This window comes from Dipteris shenzhenensis, chromosome 14 (assembly GCF_047967505.1).
Source record: "Dipteris shenzhenensis isolate YYH24624 ecotype China chromosome 14, Dip_SZ_1.0, whole genome shotgun sequence".
Taxonomy (NCBI): domain Eukaryota; kingdom Viridiplantae; phylum Streptophyta; class Polypodiopsida; order Gleicheniales; family Dipteridaceae; genus Dipteris; species Dipteris shenzhenensis.
This window is the reverse complement of record NC_141609.1, coordinates 14,752,795-14,778,760: the sequence shown is the minus strand read 5'-3', so window position 1 is coordinate 14,778,760 and position 25,966 is coordinate 14,752,795. Positions and strand designations below refer to the sequence as shown.

Sequence of the window (25,966 nt, the reverse complement as noted above, 5' to 3'; positions counted from 1 at the left end):
GTCCTTATCCACAAAAGATAGGGTATGCTCCATCCATCCAATCCGAATATTGTGGGTTTTAAACCACTCTATTCCGATTAACAAGTCCACATGCTCCAAGTGCATAACATAGCACGTAAGAGCCCCCGTATATTCTCGAATCCGGATAGGAAGCGCTTCAATCTTGTGATCCCAAAACTGCTTCCCAGCAAAACTGCTTCCCAGCTAGAAGCTGCACCTCATAGGTGTGATCGCTAGGTATCGTGGACAGCCCCATCTTCTGCACAAGTTTGTAATTAACAAAGTTGTGAGAGCTGCTCAGGTCAAACAGAATGTGAACTCTTTGGTCTCTAACTTCTCCATAAACTCGGAAAAGATCATGGGAACCAAATAATGAAGTATTAAAAGTGCAATTACAAGAAAGTGGGCAGGTAATGACATTTACAGAAATACTTGTCATCGAAACTTGATTCGCTCCCTTGGCTTTGGTACCCGGACCCGCTTGGAGCTTTGGTCCCAGCGCTTGCTTTTGATTCTTGCGCTTTGGACACTCATTCTTAGTGTGGCCCCGCTCCTTGCAGAAGAAGCAACGTCCCTCCTTCTTAAGCTTCAAGGTACGAAGGAAACGGGCTCGACCATTCTTCGCCTGAGTCAAGTGTTTCTTGGAGGCGTTGTCTATAGACTTCGTCTCCCTAGTACCAGTGGTAGACTGGAAGAACTTCCGTTTGTTCTTCCCACTCATGTTAGAAACTGTGGTTGCCTTTGCACTAGCCATGGTATCATCATAAATACGTGCATAATTCATGGCCTCTTGCAACGTGGTACATTTGTTGTTCTTGATCTGCAACTTGTACAAATCTGGCAAACCATCCACAAAGAAACCTAACAAGGTCACTGGATCCATCTTTGTGGCTCTGGTCTACAGATCCCAAAACCTTTGAAGATAAACTTCAAAATTCAAGTTCAGCTTAGACATATTGAGGGCTTTAAGCTTGCCTATGATATCATAGTCGTTCTCCTTCAGAAACTCCTTCCTGAAGACTCCTTCAAAATCTATCCATGTTACAGGCTTGGGTTGGAGTTCCTTCCACCATAACAAAGCCTTTCCTGACATGAAGCCGGCTGCAAGCTGTATTTTCTTGTCATCTGGGTACGGGTGGAACTAGAAGTGTACTTGCCACTTGTGCAACCAAGTGTCAACAACCTCCTTGGTTTGAGACTTCTGATCTCCGGGAAAAGGATCTGGAGTTATGTTCGGACCTAACACTGAAGCCACGGCATCCACATGCGTGAGTGCCTGCACAGTGCTAGTCAGAAGTGTGAGAGTAGTCTGAATCCCTTGGAGTTGCTGCGTCAACCCCGTTTGATTCGCATTAACCTGCTCAAACTTTCCATCAAGAGCAGTGGTGAATTCACTCAAGGCTTTCTTCGTAATCAGATCGTTGTAAAGACCCTGGTCTTCCTCCGCAAGGTAGTCCGAATCCTGATCTCCCATGGTGAACTCAGGATTTACAGAATCAGCCATGTCTGAAATCTGATCTGAAAAGAGTAGCAAACTGAGAGAACTGACTGGTGGAATCGAAGCTGGAAGGAGAGTGGAGTAGAGAAAAAAAACCGTCCCAAGAAGAGGTGACGAAAGAAGAGAAGCTGGCCGAGAAGAAGGGGTACAAAGCTGGCGAACAGCTCACGTAGGTGAACCCGGAGACTCCCCCTGCTGGTTCTGATGCAGGCTGCATTGTACGAAAATCTGCTAGAGGCCGTACTGTACGGAAATCTGCCGCAGGCTGTAGCCGTTCCTAGGTGGTGAAATCTAGTAGAGGTGTGAAGAGGTTTTCTTGCGCACTCTAGCATAGGCTGTGGCTGAGCTTGGGATCTCGCCAGGCTATAAAGGAGATGGTGCAGCTAATCTAGGAAGCTATGCTTTCTAGAAAAGCCCACCCTCCCAAACTTGGAGGGTTGATGCCTTTTTTGGCATCCAACCCCTCCTAACCTTGGAGGGTTGCTGCTTTTTCTCGCCCCACCCTCCCAACTTGGAGGGTGGTGCTTTTTTTCGCAAAACAGCTCCTTAGAACAGTCTGGCCGCACCTTGCTCTAGCCTATGGCGCACCCCCCTGCCTAGCCGAATCACTCCAGCCGATGGCGCACCTACCTGCCTGGCCGAATCGCTCCAGCCTGGCGCACCTACCAGCCTCACATAACCTATTGCGCAGCCTTGACCAGACTCGGAATCCCCTAGGGTTCCTGTCATCCCTTCGTCTACCCAACAGCCCCCCTCATGCCTCTCCTCCAATCATCTCCACTCTCTCCTAGCTACACCTCACACCCTCTCTTACGTACCCTTCAATAATCTCGAATTCCTCACTCTCTTCTTCCTACCTTTTCCCTAAAGTCTAACCACTTCCCATAACTGATGAACCAAAACAAGATCTTGCCACCTCCTGGTCCGTGTCTTCTTGCTAGTGCCGGTCTAGGGATTGAATCACTCAGCTCATCAGACCAATCAGGAATTTTTTATGGAGTGGACTTGATGGCACAGTAGATGTTGCAGCAAGGGTGGCCTGGGAGACTATTATTCTCCCTACATGTGAAGGGGGCCTTAATGTCATTGACCCGGACTTGCAGTGTAGGGCATTGCTTTGTAAGGTGGTGGTGAGGGGACTCATGCCTGGGCAGGAACCTTGGAAGGATTTCTTTTTTGGACGCATTCAGGCTTGCACACCAACCTTGGGAGATGATTGGGTGGACAGCCCTCGCTGGATTTTCACATCAGCCCCTCTCAGATCTCCTGCCTCTCCTCTCATGACTGCCATCCTGAAAGCTTGGGTGAGCTTCAGGAACACTCTTCAAAGGATTCCACCTTCTACCGTCGAAGAGATTGATAGGCAGCCGATCATTTGGAATGATAGTATTCTTGACGAGCATGCCAGACCACTGGGCACTTTCCATTACATGCAGTGGTCTAAATGGGAGAGAGGCCCCACCTACACAGTAGGCACTTGGAAATCTTTTATCAGGCTACCTGTGGATCAGAGACTGTAGTCCGTGAGTCACCTCAGAGGGGTAGCACGCAGGATTCAGCAGATAGATGCAGCCATCCCAGTGGAATGGACAGTTGAGCTGCCTACTACCTCCACCACTTGGATGGGAGCTTTTTTGCAGACATCAGTTCCTTTACAGGTGATCGCTCTCCGAGGTCTCGGGGAAGACGCACTGGTCTTTGATGTTGGGGATGGAGGTTTACTTTCTACATCCAAGGATGGCATTCTTCTTGAGGTTGCCTTTCAGCCTGTCAGGATTGTTGGTTTTATGGACCACGGAGCGGTGGTACTTAGACCCCAACCCTCTGCTCTTGGCCTTGGGTTCCTGGAGGTTGTGGTTATATGGAGGTGCACCTATCAGGTGCTTGCAGTGGGACCCAGGAGAGTGGGAATGGATAGATCATGGGCACCGAGAGAGGGGGATTCCCTTCTTTCGTTTCACGGTTGGTAATGCCAGGAGGTTTCAGCTGAACAGTAGGGGTTGGATTCCTTCCAGAGCCCCCCATTGGGAAAGCTTCTTCATCACCGCAGACTTGCGTAGAAATTTCTGGAGGAGGCTCTGGAAATCCCTCAGAAATAGAAAGATCACTCTTTTCTTTTGGCTTTCTATTCATGGAGGGATTGCAGTGAACCTGTGGAGATCACGTTTTGGGGCTGATCCCACTTGTCCTCGATGTCATTCTGCAGAGGAGTCAGTGCGACATTGCCTTTGGGACTGCAATCAGGCAAGGACTGTTTGGAAAGGGGTTGCTTGAATACTCAGCATCTTTCACACATCCCCTTTCTTCATGACTTGGGGCTCGGTCGCATGGTTATCTCTTACCGGGCCCCAGGTGTTTTATGAGGGTGAGCCTTCTTCTTGGGCACTCTCGGTCCACCGGCAGGTGATAGAGCCCTGCTCTCTACAGGATGTACCACTTACTCCCTTCAGAGCTTCTCATGTTTCAGTGGACACCTCTTGGGAGATTTTGGCTAGCATTTCCTCTTGGCACATTTGGAGAGCCAGATGTACTGAGGCCTTGGATGGCACCCAGATACACCCATTACAGGTGTTCACGGGTATTTGGACTGACACGGTTCACACTTTGATAGCCATATGGGCTAGCATGCAGGGTTCTTCACGGGCAGCCTCTTCTAGAAGGACTACTTTTCTTCGAGTTTGGAGGGGTTCTCCCTTTTTCTCGAAGGTTTCTACCGGATTGAGATGGCACTATCAGCCTCAATCCTTTCTTTTTGGCTCTTGAGCTTTTCGTGCATTGCATGACGTATCCCGTATGGAGCTTGCTCTAACGGTTTTTCTTTAATACTTAATAGAAGTCTTTTTTTGCCCCCAAAAAAAAAAAAAAAAAGATCTTGCAACACAAATTTCGAAATTAGGGCATACGTGGAGGAACAAATCGTCCAGAATTCTTGGAACAGAAGTTCCTACCTCAGGAGTTGGCTCTGATACCAACTGACACGTCCCAGCACTCCTGAAACCTCTGATCTGCAAGCAAACACAAGAACACACACACAACGTGAGAAACTTAGCAGGCTGCTCACCACCCAACCATGACGTCTACGGGATGTGATCCCGAATCAGGAGATGTCCACTTCGAGCCACGAGCTGAGCTACTAACATGAACTCCCAACCATATCCAAACCAGCCTGGTGTCCCATACCACCAGGTGGCGCTGTGAAGCCTGGGATCTGCTACTGGGCCTTGGGCTATGCTAAGATGCAGGCGCGCGTCCACGACTCAATCTAGGATCAGACCTAGCACCTAGGAACGAAACTTCCTCCCATCGGCTCACTGAGAACTGAACCTCTGGGCCCCTTATATAGACTCGGGCCCTAGGCGCCAAAAATAGCAAAGACCTCTAACTGGTTCGTACCCTTGCCACTCAACCCGAGAATCAAGCCTGCCTAGCTCTAAGCCTCCCGAGGCTACCTGAGCTAGTCTTGTGTACCCAATACACGTCAGATACCAATCCGTGCACATGACACATATGAATGTGACTAATGGGTAAAGGAATCTATAGACAACAATTGTAAATGGGTGAAGGAGGGTGAATAAGTGTCTATAAAAGGATCCCTCATTTGCCTTCCTTAAACATATCTTCCACCATTAGGCCTCAAGGCACTGTAGCTCTTGTCTCCTCCAGCCTCTTCTATGATCCTTGTCTCTAGATCTTGTAGATGTTTTCTTATATAGAATCTTGAACCCTTCTTTCTGTAGTTGAGTCTCTCTCTATGAGTAGCCTTGGAGCTTCCCCTCTCTCTTTAATTATGAAATCTCATCTTCTCCCTTGAGTTTATAGCATATTGTGAGTAGCATTTGAGTAGAGTAATACTCTGAAGGTTACTTCTTATTATGTCTCTTGAGTCTCTCTCCCCTTTTTCCATTCCTTGTTCCTTCAAAGTCTTCAAAGTGCTTCTATTTGGCTGCTCAATGTGCACATATGTTTTATCCATTTCTTGAGCCACAAAGAAAGTTGATCTCTCTTTCTTAGACGAGCTCCATGGGTGGTGGATTGTTGACAAAGGAGGAATCTTGAGACCACATTTTACTTGGGCAAAATTTGCACTTTTAAAGATGGTGGTGAATCGGAAACACCATCAGTACAATGACCGATTGGGGTTTGATTCATGCATTGGCAACTTGGTGTGAAAAAGAATTGAGTCTTCGGGTGCTTTTTTCCTATGATACTGGAGTGGTAATTCTTAATGCTTTCAATTTCTTTTGTTATGCAATGGATAAGAAGTGTAACATCTTAAAGTTGTTATGTGCACTTTTAGTTGTAAGAAGAGTGCTCCTTGAATGCATGTATACACACTGGCTTCATGGTGTTATCGGTCCATTAACTTTGAGGATTTATTTGGGAATCTTCTTTTTTTTTTTGGGAGAAAAAAAAGGTTTATATTACAAGCAGTTCATAAGATACACATTTATGCTCACAAAATTACAGTTATAGCAGCAGCTCCACACATCTTGAATCTTCCAGATGATAAACCATAACTAAATCAGTTTGAGTCAGTCTCATAGTAGATGGAACCCTTGAAATGGCATTCTTGGTTGAAGGTCTTGTGGTGCTCCAGTTCATTGTTCTTGATCTCCGTGAAGAATAGTTCGAGGTCATTATCATAGATCTGCGATGCCTGCTGCTAACCATTTAGAAAACATCTATTCTACATCAATATGCTTAGAGTTGAATTAAAATTCATTCCTGGAAATCCAGACAAACCACAATGCGTGTGCTCGCACGAGTTCCCATCGTGTGTGCTTGACTTTAGATGCATTCCCAAGAAGAATTGCTTTCCAATTGACTGGCTGGCCTAATTGTATATGCACTTTTTTCCAGATTTTCCTAGCTGACGGGTATGCTATAAATGCGTGAAAAACAGCTTCTTGAGCTCTCGAATAGCGTCGGTACTTGCCATCACCTTTTTCAACCCTCAGTCCCCTTGCATTTGTATAAACAACCTTCAGCATGACAATCTAGAACAAGGTTGACATCTTCTCCGGAATGGCTTTAGTCCAAATATAACGAAATCTCCGCTCCCAGCAAAGCATAGAGTCAGAGGTGTTCCACCGGGAATTTAAAACAAGGATCATGTCCTCAATATAGTCATAGGTTGTAGGAATCGGAAGCAAATGGGGGGAGAGTATCCAGCTAAACTCTAAGGCGTAATTAAGTACTGAGCCCCCCTTCCATTGCGTGTCTCCTTCTGTTGACTCTTTCCTACTGCTTTCGTAGGAAGAGCTGGGTTTTCTATGTTGCAGGGTTCCGAGGCTTTTTGTCACCTACAGATATATTGGGATTGTCGTTGTAGTATATGTGTAGCTTAGGACCTCGAGTCGTGTTCCGGTGAGAGACGTAGGCTTAAGTGTGGTGAGTAAACATAATGCAAGCATGTGTAAAAGGCACGTAAACCATTGTTGTTGGGGTAATGAAGGCTTTCGCCTTCATTGGGGGTTGTAGGGTTTAGAAAGAGTTCAAGGGTTCAGAAGGAGGATCCAGGATTTAGAAAGAGTTCAGGGTTAGAAAGAGTTCCAGGGTTTAGAAGGGGGTTCCAAGGTTTAGAAGGAGTCCAGGGTTAGAAGGAGGGTCCAAGGTTCGGAGTAGAGTACATGGTGGAGAACTCGTCTCCCTCGTAGATCATGGAGTTTAAGGGTTTAGGAAAGCATAGGAGTGGGAGAGGAAGAAGGTGTAAGAGCATGGGTGAAGGAAGAGAGAGAGAAGAAAGGAGGAGGAGGGAAGAGGAGGAGGGAGAGGGAGGGGAGAGGAGGAGGAGGAGGAGGGAGGAGGAGGAGGAGGAGGAGGAGGGAGGAGGGAGGAGGAGAGGGAGAGGGTGGGTTGCAGGGTTGGAGGAGAGGGGAGAAGGGTTGCAAGGTTAGGACATGCTTTTGGACGTGCAGTGCAAGGAAGCATGGACACTTGAGACAAATGCTTGGATACCAATGTAGACTCAACACAATGCCCCAAGAGTGTGGGCTTCATTCCATTATGGGGTATTTATACAAGTTGGAGAGCTTCTCTCTCTGCATGTAACACAAAGTCGTATCACAAAGTTGTAACACAAAGTTGTATCACAAAGTTGTAACACAAAGTTGTTACACATTCTCTCTCTTCATGTAGAAGTTGTAACACAAAGTTGTTACACAAAGTTGTAACACAAAGTTGTAACACAAAGTTGTGTCACAAAGTTGTAACATAAAGTTGTGTCTAGAAGTTGTAACACAAAGTTGTATCACCTTCTCTTTCTTCATAAGTTCATGTTGGCACAGAGTCAACATACTCCCGGATCCATTTTATTACCCGTCCTCGGGTTATGGCTTATTTTGATTTCAGAGTTGGGATGCCATGTGCGTAATTTAGTGGCTATTTAGCTTGTGGTATGCGAGTCGTTCCTGCTGTAATTCTTTTGCATCACACAATTTGTAGTCAATAAGAAACTTATCTCCTCTTAAGGAGGGGTAGATGACTATGAATGTCAGAGGGGATCTCGTTGCTGAGGTTGCGGACACTGCCATCGAATCTTCTTGGGAAGAGGTTTAGCGGGGGTCTCGTTGTGGAGGATTGGTATAAAAGGATGTTGGTCAAGAAGCTTATCTCCACTTAAGGAGGGGTATATGACTATGAATGTCAGAGGGGATCTCGTTGCTGAGGTTGCGGACACTGCCATCGAATCTTCTTGGGAAGAGGTTTGGCGGGGGTCTCGTTGTTGAGGCTGTCATTTCTTTCTATCTTGCATACATGTTGGATGCGATTGCACCCGTAGCATTGAGCTTGTAGATAATTAGTATGCAAGTTTGATATTTTTTGCATATAGGAGACGGCTGTGATGTTTGGCGGGGGTCTCGTTGCGGAGGCTGCAGACTCTGTTGCCAATTCATCTTGAGTTTTGGCATAGCTTTGTGTACTGCGTGTGAATTCATTGCATGCTTTGAGAGTATGGAATGAAAGTGTGTGATACTATTTTTTATGCAATCTATTATGTGCCTATGCAAAATCATGTGAGTGCATGTGATGTGTCTAACTATATGCTTATTTGTGGGATTTGATAGGGAAACTAAGACGCAAACATCCCTAATGTGCAAAAAACGTGCATATGCAGTGAGTGTGCGTGTAACAATCTAGTGCAAACTATATGTGCAAAAACGTGCATATGCGAGTGAGTGCTTGTGATACAATCTAATCCTAACTAAGAAAGACTTGGTTTCCCAAATCTTCGTTTTTGTCGGGGATGGCTCGCGTGTTGATGTAGTAGCGCTTCAGTCGGCTCCCGTTTATTGTTGTGTTGAATTGGACTCCATCAAGTGTTTCAAGTAGCACAGCTCCAATGGGATTCATCTTTCGTACTCGGTAGGGTCCTTGACCTAGATATTTCAGTTTTCCCTTGTGTACTTTGGCATTGTATAACAGGACTGAGTCGCCTTCCTTGATGTCTTTAGCTTTCAGATTCCTGTCAAACCATGCCTTTCTTCGACGTTTTTCTGTTGTCATGGCATGATAAGCGACTAGTCTTGTCTCTGTATGCTTTTCCAACTGATAGAGCCTTTCTTTCAAGGACTCATGATCACCCATGCGTTCCTGTATTGCGATGCGCAGACTTGGTATTACAAATTCGAGTGGGACCACGGCTTCAAGGCCGTACACCAATTGAAAAGGTGTGTTCCCTGTACTGACCTTGAATGTGGTTCTATATGCCCATAAGGCTGCATTCAGTTTCTCTGCCCAATCAGAACGCTGTGGTTCTACTACCTTGGTGAGGATATTGCATATGATTTTGTTTGTGGATTCTGCTAGTCCATTCCCTTGGGGGTAGTAGGGTGTGCTTTTTCTATGAATGACCATGAAGCCAGACAAGAGTTCTTGGATTACCTCATTGACAAAATGTGTGCCTCTATCCGACACAATTTCAATGGGGCATCCGAATCGGGTGATCACATGTTCGTACAAGAATCTTGCTGTGTGCTTTTGGCATCTGCCTTTCTGACTGCCTTAGCTTCAGCCCATTTTGTAAAGTAATCAGTGGCCACAATGATGTAGCGTGCCTGTGTTCCTTTTGCTGCTGGATGTATGGGGCCTACATAATCAATCCCCTATTTTTCAAATGGCTGTTGTGCAACAACTGTTGTTAGGGGATTGAAGTCTTTGTGTTGTGGTTTAATAGTTCGTTGGCATACATCACAGCCTTTTACATATTCATAGGCATCCGCTCACAGTGTTGGCCACCAGTAGCCTGCGAGGAGAACTTTTCTTGCTGTGGCTTCCCCTTGGAAGTGTCCTCCTGCAATGCCTTCATGGACTTCACTCAGGATTGGCAGGATCTCATGAGGCATTACACATCTTCTTAATATCTGGTCCTTGTCCATCTTGTATAGTTGTCCTGCAATGAGTTGATATGGTGCAGCCTTTAGAATCAATTTTCTGGCATCTACTGCTTTCATGTCAGGGGGTGGTCTTCCTGCCATCAAGTACCCAATGATATCTCCACACCATTCTGGAACAGCATCTATTTGAAATAGTGTGGCATCTGGTAAGTCATCTTCTATTCTAGTGGCTTCTTCTCCTGTCTTGACTCGAGACATGTGATCGGCAATGTAGTGTTGGGCACCTTTGCGGACCACAATTTTGAAGTTGAATTCTTGTAGCAAGAGGAGCCATTTGGTTATTCTTCCTGTGGTACACGGACGGTTCACAAGATAAAGCAATGCTTGATGGTCGGTGTAGAAGACAAAATCATTTGCAAGTAGATAGTGCCGAAATTTCTTTACACTGTACACCATTGCTAGGGCTTCTCTTTCTGTGGTTGTATAGTTGATCTCTGCATCATTGAGTTGTCGACTGGCGAAGTAGACGGGGTAGTCTTTCTTATGTTCACCAGGTTGACAAAGCACACTCCCAATTGCATACTTGGATCCATCAGTATGAACATGAAAATCAATATCCCAATTGGGAGATAGAATGATGGGTGCTGTGATTAGGCGCCACTTTAAAAGCTCAAAGGCTTGATCGCACTCTTCGGTCCATAAGAACTCCACTAATAACTTGTAAAGTGGTCTAGCTATCATGGCATACCGCAATATAAATCTTCTATAATAGCCGGCATGTCCCATAAAGACCTGTACACCTTTGGAATTTGTAGGAGGAGGCAATTCCATGATGATTTTGATTTTGTCCATGTCAGTTGCAATCCCATGTTGAGAGACGATGTGTCCCAAAACAACTCCGTGGGTGACCATGAACTGGCATTTTGTTGGATTTAGGGAGATGCCATACTCCCTGCATTTGATTAGTACTTCTTCCAGACATTTGAAGTGGTCCTGTTTGGTTGAATGGATGCACAAATCATCCAAGAAGACCTGTAAAAACTTATTCAAAAATGACTTGAAAGCTGTGAACATGACTCGCTGGAATGTGGCTGGGGCATTACAAAGGCCGAATGGCATGACTCTATATGCAAAAATACCCCATTCTGTAGCAAATGCTGTTTTTGATTGGTCTTGAGGAGCAATTTGTACTTGGTTATAGCCACTGAATCCATCCAAGAAGCTATATATTTCGGATCCTGCCACCTTTTCCAACACTGTTTCTGTTAAGGGTAGGGGGTAGTGATCCCTAATTGTGGCGGCATTCACATTTTTCAAGTTTACGCATATTCTGAGCTTCTTGTTGCGTTTAGGCACAATGACAATGGGTGAAACCCAATCAGTGTGCTCTATCTCGTAGATGAATCCGGCATCTAGGAGTTTTTCCAGCTCGTCATAAACCATGGTGCCATATTTAGGATTTGTGCGATAAGGTCCACATACCTTAGGGCGGGCACCTTCCCTTATAGGGATCGTGTGAACTGCCACTTCTGGTGAAATTCCTTTCATCTCTTTGTATGACCATGCTAGGCAGTCACGGTATTCCATTAGGAGGTCTTTGAGTTTGATTTCATCTTCTTGACGGAGCTGTTTCCCAATGAAAACCAACTTTTCTTCCTCCCCTTCAAGGGCGAGGTTTATTGTGCGTGTTTTTGCCGGTCCCTCATAGATTGGAGTTTCTCCAATGCTATCGGTTTCTTGAACTTCAGATTCTCTGATTGGTCTTGGCATTGCTATTGGTGCACTTCCACTTGTATAATTCTTAAAGTATTCCGGCACTGCTCGAAGATCGGCCTCTGATGGGGTTGAACTAGCCTGAGATGTGTCATGAGTACTGGGTGGCATAGTTGCATTTAGTAATTTGTTAGGCTCTCCTTTCCTTTCTTTTTCTGAAGTCTCTTGATCGAGCTTCATCCGCACATGTGGCTTATATTTCCAAAACTTCTTACGTTGGGAACTATGGGGTAACTTTTCCACTGGTAAGGTGTTTCCAAGTAAGGGTTCATGTGCTGCACATACTCCTTCTAGTCCTTCAGGGGACCATTCAAGAGGTGGTGGTTTTGACTTTGAGGGGACTGCCTTTGCAAGATACAATTCCACAATCCTTGTTTGGACTCGTTCGAATTCATTGAAGTGCTCGGCCTTGGCTTTTCTGCGATTTCCTCCGGCAGCTTTCTTGTGGGATCTTCTGCTGTTATTCAACTGTGGAGGTTCAACTTTTGGGAGCTCAACTGCCATTAGGGCATGCAGAATGGCTAGGTCATTAGCAAAGATTTGATCTTCAATTTCAGCATTTGCAGCCTCTGTTTCAAGGTCCCAAGGAAAATCTGAGTCATCATTGGTATGGGTACCTTCTTCAGGTTCATTATCCCATTCGAGGTCAGCCATAAAGAATGGCATCTCTAGATCGATTGGTTCTTCATGCGTCGGTGGAGGATCGATCTGTAGTGCGTTAACATCTATCTGTGAGAAGATGGGGTCTAGTGAATGGCAGTTGTCGATGGTTGCCAATGTTTGTATCCAGTTATTGACATTGCTTTGTGAGTCACCTGCTATGGCATGCTGTTGCAAGGGATCTGATTTGCTCGAGATTTTCGTGGAAGATGTGTCATCCAATGCTCTAGGAACAATTGGTTTAATAACTCCTGTCCCCACATTCACCCTGACTGCAGTGTCTCGATTCTGGATTGTCAATCTATCCGTTCCCCAGTCATGGAGGACTGATGCTTCCCGTAACCAAGGACGTCCCAGTAAGATTTGATAGGATTTTTTGGGGAGATCCAAGATTGTGAATTGAAGGGAAAAGCGGACTCCTGCGATCTTTGTGGACACGCCATTCACTATTCCCAAGGGTTTAGCCCGTGAATCATCGGCAAGGCGTATGTTGAAATTAGCCTTTTGCATTGGTGGGAGACCCCATTCTTCGTAAAGCTCCTTTGATAGGACATTGACACCTGCTCCACCATCCACTATGGCTTGGATTTCATTATAGGCCTTGTCGATCAAAGGCACAGTGATGTTGCGTATGTCATCTTTCTCACCCATCCGCACAGGGATATCATCAATGTCGTTCATAGGTGGAGGGGGATTTGCAAGTTCAATCCATCCTTTGAAACTCTCCCAGAGATTGGGACAATTTCGTAAGAGGATTCCGATGGGAATGGACACAGGGCAACTCAAGATGCTAGAGAGTGCAGCTCCTTCAAGTTGACGTGGCGGTACATTCTGTTGTGGAGTTTGTTGTTGGAACAAGGGCTCGAGTATAGTATCAATACTTTGTGGGGCCAAGTCATGGAGTGGGTCTTGAGCTTGTTTCTGAGCCTCAAATTGAGCTTGTTCATTTTGGACCCATTGCTGAAGTGCCTGAAAACGAGCCTTTTCCACCTCTGCATTCGGGAATAAAGCTTCTTTTATTCGAGGCTCGGGAGTTGATGTAGATGAACTCGGCTGCTCATTGCTTGGCGGAGATGGAGGCACTTGTGCTTTCTTTCTCAGAAGTCGCTTCGGTTGGATCGGAATGATAGGGTCCTTCGTAGCCGCTTTCTGTTGGCGTGTAATTACATTGATAGGTTGTGACCTTAGACTTGCCGGACCCAGACTTTGATGGTCCACCCCAATGATGCCGATGGGGACGTCAGGCTTAACCTCTGTTTGTTCTGGGACCTTATTTTTCATGGGACAATCCATACAAGCATGTCCTATGCCACAATCTCTGCAGAGTGGTTGGAAAGTGGCTGGGCTACCGCGATGAGGGCACTCTGCGATTCTATGATTTTCTCCACAACCGTAACACTTGATTGGTGCGCGAAATGTGTTGGGTCGCACTTGATTTGCATAGACTGGTATTAGACCCTCTGCACCTTCTACATAGTACACTGGGTACTCTGCTTCATACTCAAATAGTGAGTCTACTTCTTCGGCTTGTAATTGATGTATGGGGACTACCTGAGGAGCTGGATTTGGTGCTCTTGGATACGGTCGTGGATTCGGATTCCTGAGTAGTTGGGGGACTTGTGTCCGAACGGGTACAGGATTTAGTCTCGGAGCTGGGGACGCTTGTGCAAGTGCCGGTTACCTGTATACTGGCATGGGTGCCGCTTGGTATTGTGGTGGTCGAGGCGGATTGTTGCGCATGTTGAAGATGCAACTGGTCTCATCATGGCCGCCGACGACACAGATATGGCACCACAACCGTGGCGGTGGATTTGCTTGTGCATTGATTCTTGCTCTTAGGACTGGGCATTCATTTGCTGTATGATTTGCCAAGCAGTGTGGGCACCAGACATTTTCTCGCCGTGGATATGTTTGAGTTAGCGGTTGAGACAAGTGAAGTTTTTGATCCATGGCCTGCATCATATCTTCTTTCAGCTTCAAGGTCATGGCCTCGAGGCGATCTTCATTGGATGTTTCGGCAGTGTCCTTTGATTTACCTTTTTTCGAGCGCTTATCTCGTGTATTTGATCTGGCATCATCACTGCTAGTGTCTGAATCTGTCATGCCATCTTCGATGTCAATGGCTGCCGCATGAGCAGCACTGAATGTTTCATAGCTACTTATCTTTTTCATATCCTTGCAGATTTTCTTTCTTAGACCTGCTATGAACCATGCCGTGAGGTACTTTGCATCTGGGCGTGGGTCACATTTGGCGATCAATCTCTTCATCTTTCCCAGGTATGTGCGTACATCTTCCCTCCGACCTTGTTCGATCTTGCTGAGTTGGAGAGCGGGATCATCTTGTAGCCTCTCCGTTTGAAAGCGACGTTTGAATTCGGTTTGAAGTAGGTCCCATGTAGCACGTTCTTCCACAAGAAGGTCGAGGTACCATTCTGACGCCTCATCAGTTAAGGCCATTGGAAACCAAGCCACCTTAGTTTCATGGGATTGATCACCACCTGCTCGACATGCGGCATCAAAATGTTGGAGGAAGCGAGCAGGGTCTCCCCTACCATTATATTTGGGAAGTTCCAGTTTTCCCAAGGGGCGTCGGCCGTGATTGTTGTGATTTCGTCGATTGAAGAAGTTGTCAGCCTCGGCATCGAGCTCGATGTCCCCATCATGCTCAGGACAGCGTCCAGCCATGTTGGGGCGTGGAGGAGTTAAAGGAAGTTGTTGAACCTCAGGGGGGGATTCGGGGTAGAGGATTGGCGGGGGCGGTTGTTGCAGTGGAGTAAGTTGCGGATTGGGCGAGCGTTGGAGTCGAAGTCGTTGGCCGGAACGTAACTGCATGCAGATGGTGCGTGATTGGCTAAGGGGATCGCTACCCCAAGGGCGGGCGTGGAGGTGGTGTCGTTAGGAGAGTTAGAGTGATGTTAGTTTGTGTAGGGACCGTCGTGTTAATAATGTGCCTAGGATTGTCCTACGTGTGTAGGAAAATGTGCCGGTGCAGACGGATCGTTAATCGGAGGTCGCGGCGTGAAAATACGAATGAATTAATGCAAAATGAGGCCCACACGGGGGCGCGAACGAACGTGTGCTAGGGATGCCGAAATGGTGTGCAATGGGCTGGAAAAATACCCCATAACGTAGTGTTTCCGTGTGTGAAATCTGGGTTCAAACGGGGTTCAATTTGGGTCCCAAACGGATGAGTTTCGAGGGATTAAAGGAGGGATTTGGGTCCTAATGGTGGTGTGAATGGACTTTAAGTCCAACCGAGGGGTTGAAACCAAGTGACTCTAGTTAGACTAACTAACCTAGGTCCTCCCAGTTACTATAACTGGGAAGTTTAACTAACTGTAGTTAGATACTAACTGAAGTTAGTCTAACCTAACTGAGGGCTAACTAAACTAACCTAACCTCAGTTACTACTAACCAAACCTACGTAGCTAATCTAACCGAGGTTAACTAACTAATCTAGGGTTAACTAACCTAACCTAACTGTAGTTAGGACTAACTAACCTAGGGTTAATCGACTAACCTAACCGTAGTTAGTAACTAACCTGAGGTTAGTTTTAGGTTAGGGTTTTTTTTTTTTTTTTTTTTTGGATGGGGGGCTTTGCCGACGGCGGCGGCCGGAGGGGGGGGGGGGGTGGTTTCGCAAGGGGGGTGCGCAGGGGAGGAGGAAGGGGGGCGGCGCTGTGTGCGCTGCCGGGGCGCAAGCGCAAGCGGGGGTGGAGGGAGGGGGTTCGGGGCGGGTGGGCGAGCGGTGGGCGGGGCGGTGAGCGGGGGGTGGGGAGCGGGGAGTGTGAGTACGGGGTGCGGGGCGGGGGGGGCGGCGCTGTGTGCGCCGCCGCGGGGGTGGGGGGCGGGGAGTGGGGGTGAGAGGTGAGGGGGGTGGGGAGCAGGGAGTGGGGGGTGAGAGGTGAGGGGGGTGGGGAGCGGGGAGTGGGGGGTGAGAGGTGAGGGGGGGCGGCGCTGTGTGCGCCGCCGCGGGGGCGGGACGAGGGGGGCGGGGGGCGGTGCTGCGGGCGAGGGTGGCGCGGGGGCGCTGCCGCAGGGCGGCGGGTGGCGTGGGCGGGGGCGGCGCGGGGTCGCCGCCGCAGGGCGGCGGGTGGGGAGCGGGGGCGACGGGCGGGGGGCGCCGCCGCCGGGCGGGGAGCGGCGAGCGGGGAGGGCGGGGAGCGGGAGCGACGGGCGAGGGGCGGGAGTGGCGCGCGGGGGGCGTCGCCACGGGCGAGGGCGGCGCGGGGCGGCGGTGCTGCGTGCGCCGCCGCGGGGGGGTAGCGGGGGCGTACAGAGAGGGGGGGGTAAGGGGGAGGGGGTAAGGGGGAGAGAGAGGAGAGGGGGGGTGGAGGGGCGAACGTAAGGGGTGGGGGAGAGAGAGAGAGGAGCGAATGAGAGAGAGAGGGGGTGGGGAAGAACGAGGGGGGACAGGGGAGCGAGTGAGAGAGATAGGGGGTGGGGGAGGGGGAGGGGGAAGTGGGGAGGGGGAGGGGGGAGGTGGGGGGGTGGGGGAGGGGGAGGGGGGAGGGGGGAGGGGGAGGTGGGGGGGAGGGAGAGGGGGAGGGGGGAGGTGGTAGTGGAGGGGGGAGGGGGAGGTGGGGGGGAGGGAGAGGGGGAGGGGGGAGGTGGTAGTGGAGGGGGAGGGGGAGGTGGTAGTAGAGGGGGAGGGGGGAGGTGGGGGGTGGGGGAGAGGGGAGGTGGTAGTGGAGGGGGAGGGGGAGAGGGGGAGGTGAGGGGGAGGGGGGAGGTGGGGGGTGGGGGAGAGGGGAGGTGGTAGTGGAGGGGGAGGGGGAGAGGGGGAGGTGAGGGGGAGGTGAGGGGTGGAGGGGGGAGGTGGGGGGTGGGGGAGAGGGGAGGTGGTAGTGGAGGGGGAGTGGGAGAGGGGAGGTGGTAGTGGAGGGGGAGTGGGAGAGGGGGAGGGGGGAGGTGGTGGTGTGGGGGTGGTGGAGGGGAAGGGGGAGAGGGGGAGGTGGTGGTGGAGAGGGGGAGGGGGAGAGGGGGAGGGGGAAGATGAAGGGGGAGGGGGAGAGGGGAGGTGGTGGAGAGGGGGAGGTGGTGGTGGAGAGGGAGGTGGTGGTGGAGGGGGAGGGGTAAAAGAGCAACAAAAAAAAACTGAAAGACGGAAATTGAAAAGCAAGGCGAAGTGGTTACCTGACGCTTTCCAAGTCTTTCTCGATGGAACGGGATTGTCGCGGAACAATGGACGGTGGGTGGAAGGCTAGGTCATTGCTGCGAGAAGGGCTCGATGTCACTTACATGATGGCGAGGATAGGAGTAAGGGGGCGGTCGATGGAGAGGGAGGAGTGTCTTGCGTGGGGCTCGGAAGGAGGAAGAGAATGGAGGCAAAAAGTGTGAGATGAAGAATGAGGGGGGGGTGGAGTAGGTTTTTATAGGTTTGGATTTTAGGTTTAGGGTTTAACCCTAAACTCTTCCCGAGCCATAACTCTTTATGGAGAGCTCGGTTTGCCTTTCTGTAAAAAGGTAAAATGATCGTAATTGAAAGCTCTACGCAACCGTGTTCACTACCTAGCCTAATTGTACATCATGTGGCTTTTATACCTACCTACACATGTTTACTCGTCGCTACTTGAGACGCTAGTCTCCCCGGCAGCGGCGCCAAATGTTGACTCTTTCCTACTGCTTTCGTAGGAAGAGCTGGGTTTTCTATGTTGCAGGGTTCCGAGGCTTTTTGTCACCTACAGATATATTGGGATTGTCGTTGTAGTATATGTGTAGCTTAGGACCTCGAGTCGTGTTCCGGTGAGAGACGTAGGCTTAAGTGTGGTGAGTAAACATAATGCAAGCATGTGTAAAAGGCACGTAAACCATTGTTGTTGGGGTAATGAAGGCTTTCGCCTTCATTGGGGGTTGTAGGGTTTAGAAAGAGTTCAAGGGTTCAGAAGGAGGATCCAGGATTTAGAAAGAGTTCAGGGTTAGAAAGAGTTCCAGGGTTTAGAAGGGGGTTCCAAGGTTTAGAAGGAGTCCAGGGTTAGAAGGAGGGTCCAAGGTTCGGAGTAGAGTACATGGTGGAGAACTCGTCTCCCTCGTAGATCATGGAGTTTAAGGATTTAGGAAAGCATAGGAGTGGGAGAGGAAGAAGGTGTAAGAGCATGGGTGAAGGAAGAGAGAGAGAAGAAAGGAGGAGGAGGGAAGAGGAGGAGGGAGAGGGAGGGGAGAGGAGGAGGAGGAGGAGGGAGGAGGAGGAGGAGGAGGAGGAGGGAGGAGGGAGGAGGAGAGGGAGAGGGTGGGTTGCAGGGTTGGAGGAGAGGGGAGAAGGGTTGCAAGGTTAGGACATGCTTTTGGACGTGCAGTGCAAGGAAGCATGGACACTTGAGACAAATGCTTGGAATACCAATGTATACTCAACACAATGCCCCAAGAGTGTGGGCTTCATTCCATTATGGGGTATTTATACAAGTTGGAGAGCTTCTCTCTCTGCATGTAACACAAAGTCATATCACAAAGTTGTATCACAAAGTTGTAACACAAAGTTGTTACACAAAGTTGTTACACATTCTCTCTCTTCATGTAGAAGTTGTAACACAAAGTTGTTACACAAAGTTGTTACACAAAGTTGTAACACAAAGTTGTAACACAAAGTTGTGTCACAAAGTTGTAACATAAAGTTGTGTCTAGAAGTTGTAACACAAAGTTGTATCCCAAAGTTGTATCACCTTCTCTTTCTTCATAAGTTCATGTTGGCACAGAGTCAACACCTTCCTAAAGAGCTAGTCTAGGGGTGACAAACATTGCATCTTGATTGGTAAGTCTGAATTCCCTTCTAATTTCCAGCAGGGTCTTCCATCTGATTTGATCCCTTTGCCACAACCCCAAGATTGGAGATCCTTGTTGAAAAGGAAGAAAGCCTATGTTGCTAAGTGTGACGCCAAAAATTGATATTTTTTATTTGGCATTGGTATTGTTTTCTTCTATGTTGCCGTAGTGATATATTGCCTTAAGCTCTTCTTCAATAGCTTTGATGCAGCTTGTTTTCTCCTTCATGGGTAGCTTCAAGATTCTTCAGCTTCTCCTCAAACTTGCAATGCTTCATGCCTATTCTCTATTGTCAATGCTCTCAAGGCTTAAAACTCCAAGGCTCTGAGTTTGACTATCAAGTGATAGCCTAGCGGCTCTCACTTATTTCCATTTTCTAAGATATTGTATGGGATTGAGAGGATGAGTGGAATGGATCATTGTAAATACCATAGGTATGGATTATAAATACCTTGGTATGGGGTGAGAGTTATTTGTGTATGGGATATTACGGGGTTTTTAGAAAATAGGAAGAGTGAGTCATATAAAGAGGTGGGCTCATGTCCATGTGTTTGAATAATATAAGAGAGGCCACATACCAAGCGTGTGGAAGGCATGTGGAGGAGTGTGGAGTCAAGAGGAATCCTTCTAGAATTCCTATGTGGAATAAGGACAATGTGGACATATGGAAAAGAGAGGGTCCCTATGGGCTCCATGTGGGGAGATTCTTGACTTTCTTAATATTTTAAGAGTCTTGAGCATCTTTTGATGGGACACATGGCAAGAGTAGTAAAAAAGGACATGGATGGTGACATACGGGCTTATGTGATTGATGGGGAAAGAAATCTACAGGCATCAATTGTAAATGGGTGAAGGAGGGTGATAAAATCTCTATAAAAGGAGCCCTCCTCTCCCTTGTTGATCATCTCTTCCACCATTAGGCCTCATGTTGCTGTAGCTCTAGTCTCCTCAAGCCTCTTCCATAAGTCTTCTCTCCCTCTTATAGATATTCTCTTATGTAGACTCTTGACTCCATCTCTCTTTAGTTTATTCTCTCTCTATGAGTAGTCTTGGAGCTTTCGCTCCCTCTTGTACTTATGAAATCTCTTCTTCTCCCTTGTGTTTGTAGTATTTTGAGTTGCATTAGAGTAGAGTCTCACTCTATTGGTAATGAAGGTCACTTTAGGTTCTCTCTCTTACGTGTCTCTTCCCTTTTTTCCATTGCTTTCTCTTCCAAAGGGCTCAAAAGTGTTGTCTATTCGGCTGCTCATTAGACATACATGGTTTAGCTATTTCCCAAGCCACAAAGGGGGCTCTTTCTTCCCTCCTAGGTGACCTCTATGGGACTTGGATCGTTGATGAAGTCTAAGCATGGAGGTAGTATTCTCCCAAGTCGGCACCAGTAGAAGGAGTAGGTGTTTGACAGTTTGACCCTCTGTCAGTATTTTGCTCATAACTTTTTGCTCGATGGTCCGATTTTGACGAAACTTATACCAGCGCAAAGCTCTCTTCAAGGAGAATCATTGTATGTCTTCAGTTATTATATTGGATGTCAAACCGAAAATCTATGACTCTTTGAGTGTGATTGTTTCTTTTTTAGACAATTTTTACCCCCGTTCAGTAAACTGTCCATATCTTTCAGACCGCTTCTCTGTTTCTTACGAAACTTATATTAGAGTGAAGCCCATTTCAAGGAGCATCTCAATATGTGTTTGAATATTTTATATCATGTCTTTGCTGAAAGTTATGGGTCTCTGTGTCTAATGACAGTTTGCAGAGTATTTTGAGCTAATTGTAAAGATACCTATGAAGGAGGTGCAATGTTTCCCCAGAACCTACCCATCCGATCCAATCAGCCCCTTAAGACTCCTTGATATATATCAGTTCATGTCATGTTGAGCCGCAAGATCTTATTTCAACAACGTATCGCTCTTCTCTTTGGCGGTCACCAGCTTACTGAGATTATGGCCTCCGCTGATCCTTTCCTTCTCCCTATGCTTGAGTATAACATTACTTGGGATGTTACCATCTTCATTCTCATTTAAGGAAGGAAAGCATGGTGTGTTCTCTTGGTATAAAATCTTCTTTTTAATGCCATTTCCCGGTGATAACTATCTCTATCACTCAGTTCGAAAGCAGCAGGAATTGAAGAGGTGCATGAAGTTTATTATCCCTAACTTCATGTCGCATCTTTTAGTGGAGACGCTAGGTACATTTGGTATTTGATTCATTCCACCTTACTAAACGGTCTTGGCTGTACTTGATTGCATGTTATGCCTAGTATAGGCATGTGTTTTCTAATGTGATAAGGAAGATGCTTGGAAGAACTTCGTTAGAAGAGATTGCAGCCCATTTAAGAGAACTAGAAGATTATGAAGGTGATGCTCAAGCTATTCGCACGGTCATCATGATCATATCCTTTATGTTTGCACTCTTGAATATGTTGATGAATCGACAATGCCAACAGCAGGCACAATGATAGATTGGGGATTATTTCATGCACTAGCAGCTTGGTGTGAAGAAGAGTTGAGTCTTTGGGTAGTTTTTTATTATAATAGTGGAATGGTGATTCTCAATGCTTTTAACTTCTTTTGCTATGCAAATGATGAAGAGTATAATATCTTGAAGCTGTTATGTGCACTTCCAATTGTGAGAAGGGTGATTCTTGAATGCATGTATACACAATGTTTTCATGGTGCTGGTTGGTCACTTATTTTTGAAGATTTTGGTGAGGATCACATTGTGGAGGGTTTTCAACAAGTGGTCATGCATAATAAGTTGGTCTTGGTATACTAAGGCTCTGTGGGATCTTGTTTGGATTTTGTTTGTGATATTATTTGGATCTTGGTGTTTCCTTTTTGTGTTTCATCATGGTGAAGATTCCAGTGTTTCAAGGGACCCAAGGGGAAGACCCGAAGTCTTATCTTCGGGATTTTTTTCGAGGATGCCGGCTTTTTGGATGGTCCATGAAGGATCGGGTGGAGATTTTGCTTGATTTTCTTGAAGGTGTAGCCTTGAGTTGGCATGAGGTCTTACCGGACTCTACCAAGGAGGACTGGGACCAAGTGGTGGGGGTGGAATGAAGCAAAGATTTGGGACAGTGGAGTCGCCAAATGCTTTGATGTTGCAGTTGAATCGGTTCTATCAAGCAGAGGGTGAGATGGTCTCTGCGTTGGTACTCCGATATGAAACTTTATGGACAAAGTATGAAAGGGCAGCTTTGCAAGCTGTGGCATCTGCATCATCGGCCCCTCAAAGTCTCGTAGGGATGGAGCACTTAAAGATGAGCAAATTTGTTAGGGCTTTGGAGCCTTGTCTTCGCTCGAAAGTAATGAGTAAAGATCCAACAACATACGTGGAGGCACTTCGCATTGCAACCAAGAAAGAAGCTTCTCTAAAGATCGAATCTTCTTTTGTGTCTTCAACAACTTCAACTTCTAAGGTGGAGGTAATGGGCACTCCTTAGGTACCAAAGTCCTCTGAGTTAGATCATAATATCTCCCAATTGATGGCAGAGTTTGCTGATTTGAAATTGCATTTGGTTAATGCACGACAACCTAGAGCACCAAAGAGTGAAGATAGGCCTTGAGATAAGAGTGGGGTCACTTGCTATGAATGTAATGAAAAAGGTCACTATCGCCCCGAGTGTCCTAAATTGAGAAAGAAAGAAGAAAAACAAGTATCCTTGTTAGAAGCTTCTTCAGGGAATGAGGAAAGAGAGGTAATGATGGCTAAACTGGGGTGTGGTAAAGCAAAAGAAGAAGAAGAAAGCAAGGAAAAAGTAGATGAGGAACATTAGGAAGAGGAACACTGTAGTAAGAAAACGAAGGCATCTAGAAAGACAATTAGCTAGTCAGACTTTCCTTTATGACAAGGCATTGGAAGCTATGACTTGTTGTCCGAACTTAAAGAAAAGGAAGCTCATATCACCTTTGGTCAATTACTTGCTTTGTCTCCAAAACTACGGAAGGAATGGGAAAAGCTAGCAAGCACAAGAGTGTCAAAGAAGAAAAAGAAGAAAAGTGCCATTCTTGTTGTTCAAAAGGTAGATATAGATGTTGGTGATGATGTATCTGTGGTTGATGTGACCATTGATGGTTTTGAGTGATTTCTAATGTGTATATTGATGGAGGTGCATCGATTAATGTCATGAGTGAGAAGACCATGATAAATGCTGATTTAAAATACTCTAGTACTACCTCTCCTTATAACATCAAATTGGCTGACAACACTAAGGTAAAGACCTTGGGAGTTGTGAAGAATCTAGAAGTGGATGTGTGTGGAATTTCTGTGCCGATTACTTTTCAGGTGATTCCTACCAAGCCAGATGCATGTGCTTATCCATTGATTTTGGGAAGGCCTTGGCTATGCAAGGTAAAGGCTATTCAAAAGTGGGATACTGGAGAATTGATTTTGCAAGGAAATGATAAGAAGGTGTGCTATAACATCAGAAGTTGCAAAAAGGAAGTTGTCAAGGAGTCGTCTTGAACATCAGAGAGTTCGAGCTTTGACTAAACCGATGAAGAAGAAGAGACATGATGTAGCTTCGAGGAGTCCAGCTCAGAGAGTGAGGTGGAAGGAGTGGCCCGAGGTCTTTGTCTTGGTGCTGATTAAGATGAGTCAAGAGGGAACAAGGTGGTGGTACAAGAAGATCCTGTAGAGACATTGCATGTGGAGGATGTGGAGCACACTAAACGATGCCAACGCAATGAAGAGCTTCTTGATGATTCTCTATCAGGTAGTGAGAAGCTCTAATACTTGGATATGTTAGATGATTTTCCATGTCTCTTTGCAACAACAAGCTATTCACAGGTTCTCAACTAGTCTCTCTTGTGGAGTACAAGATTGAGTTGAAGCCAAAAAGCAACCCAATCGTGCAACACTTAAGTCCATTGGGGGTGATCCAAGTTGAGGCACTAAAGAAAGAGGTAACACAACTACTTAAGGCGGGATTCATCTTTCCTGTTGATGATTCAGAATGGATATCTCTTATAGTTGTCACACTAAAGAAAGGAAATAAGTGGCGGATTTGTGTGGACTTTCGTCCTTTGAATGTATGCACTAAGAGGGATCATTTTCCTTTGCCATTCCAAGATAAAATACTAGACCAAGTAGCAGGGCATGAGATGTATTCTGTATGTGATGGGTATTCTAGGTACTTTCAAATTCGTATTCGGGAGGAAGATAAAAAGAAAACATCATTTGTCACACCTTGGGGAGTTTTTGCTTACAGAGTGATGCCTTTTAGGTTGACTAATGCACCAGCTACATTTCAAAGGTTCATGAGTCAAGTGCTCGAGCCTTACTTGAAAAAGTTCATAAGGGTGCTTTTGGATGATTTTTGCATTTATTCTCGGTGCATAGATCAGATGGAGAAGTTAAAGATGACCTTAGCTAGGATTGATGAAGCAAAAGAGTGGCTAAATCCTAGCAAGTGTCATTTGGCTTAAACAAAAGTAGCCTTGTTGGGACATATTGTGTCTGAAGAAGGCCGGCAAATGGATCCAGACAGTCAAGCAATCATGGCATTGCCAAGTCCTGAGAGTGTCACTGGTGTTCGCAGAATTCTAGAAAAGAGCAAGTATGCATTTAGTTGGTGTTATATTGCTATAAAAAGGAGAGGCTGGTAGAATACAACCCATCTATTATGCCAGCCGACAGCTTATAGAGGTGGAAAGAAGGTATGAAGAAATGGAGTAGCAAGCCCTCTCTTTGGTGTTTTCATTCAGAAAGTTTCGCTCCTATTTATTACCTCGACCATTTTTCTTCCTTACCTCTCAGTTTGTATTAGCATATCTAGTTCGTAAGCCTAATCCTGGGGGGAGATTTGCAAAATGGTTGTCACAGCTTCAAGAGTTCTCTTTCTCTTTTGTCATTGAAAATACCATTAGGTTCACTATGGCAAATTTGTTCACAGGACGAGAGGATCTAGGAGAAGAAAAGAAATGTAAGGAGAACATTAAAGATGAAAGGGATATACCACCAACAGCTCTTGTTTTGTATTTTGATGGGGCTTTTAGTCCTTCATGCCAACAAGGAGCCGGGAGGATAGTCTTGATGAATTTTGAAGGTCAAGAGGTGTGGGCAAGAGGACAAGAGCTTCCAGGTATCACAACTAACAATGCAGCTGAGTATAATGCTTTGATTCTTGGTTTGGAGGGTTGTCTTCAAAGTCAAGTTAAAGAATTGGAAGTAATAGGAGATTCTTAACTTATTATAAAGCAAATGCAAGGGCATTACAAGACGAGAAGTCCTCATTTGAAGGAGCTTAATCAAAAGGCTATGGCACTATGTAGTCAATTTGATTTTTGCGAGTTTGTTCGTATAAACAGAAAAGAAAATCAAAGGGCAGATGAGTTGACTACTCAAGCCACTGTAGTACAAGACCGGGGGGTGGTTTCTTTGGTAGACATTGGATGGCCAGAACTGCAAGATGTTCAGCAATATGTGAAAGAAGGCATGTTTCCTCGAGGGTTAACTCCACAATAGAAGCAGATATTGGTAAGGAAGGCTTGTCCCTATACTATTATTGATGACATTCTTTATAAATTGGGAAAAGACAAGGTGCTCCATCGGGTGGTCCATCCCATGGAGACTAGGAGAATCCTAGAAATGTGTCATGAATGCTCCGGTCATTTTGCTTCAGTGAGCACAGCTAGGAGAATTCTTAATGTAGGTTACTTTTGGCCATGCCTTCATAAGGATGTATATGAATGGTGTCGAAGTTGTAAAGTATGCCAAAAGTTTGGAAGGTGACAGTTGATTCTTGGGCCCTTGAAGCCTATTCTAGCATATGGACCATTTGAGAGGTCCGATGGGAGGGACCATATCGAGTCAAAAAGAAGTTCACGAATGGAACCTATCAGCTTGAGGATATTGATGGCATGGTGATACCTAGATGCACCAATGAGGATCGTCTTAAATTCTTCTATGCTTGACCACCTTGAGGGCCAGCAGACCC

The 25,966-nt window shown here is 46.5% G+C and overlaps 1 protein-coding gene across 1 annotated transcript in view; it reads left to right on the top strand.

The window, feature by feature from the left end:
- LOC147894239 (uncharacterized) overlaps window positions 1-1,786 on the top strand; it is a 143,726-nt gene extending 141,940 nt beyond the window's left edge. The window contains exon 11 of the mRNA XM_087384702.1: window positions 1,709-1,786. Within this exon, the coding sequence (XP_087240828.1) occupies window positions 1,709-1,786 (78 nt within the window). The remainder of the gene's footprint in view (window positions 1-1,708) is intronic.
- The last annotated feature ends 24,180 nt before the right edge of the window (window positions 1,787-25,966 follow it).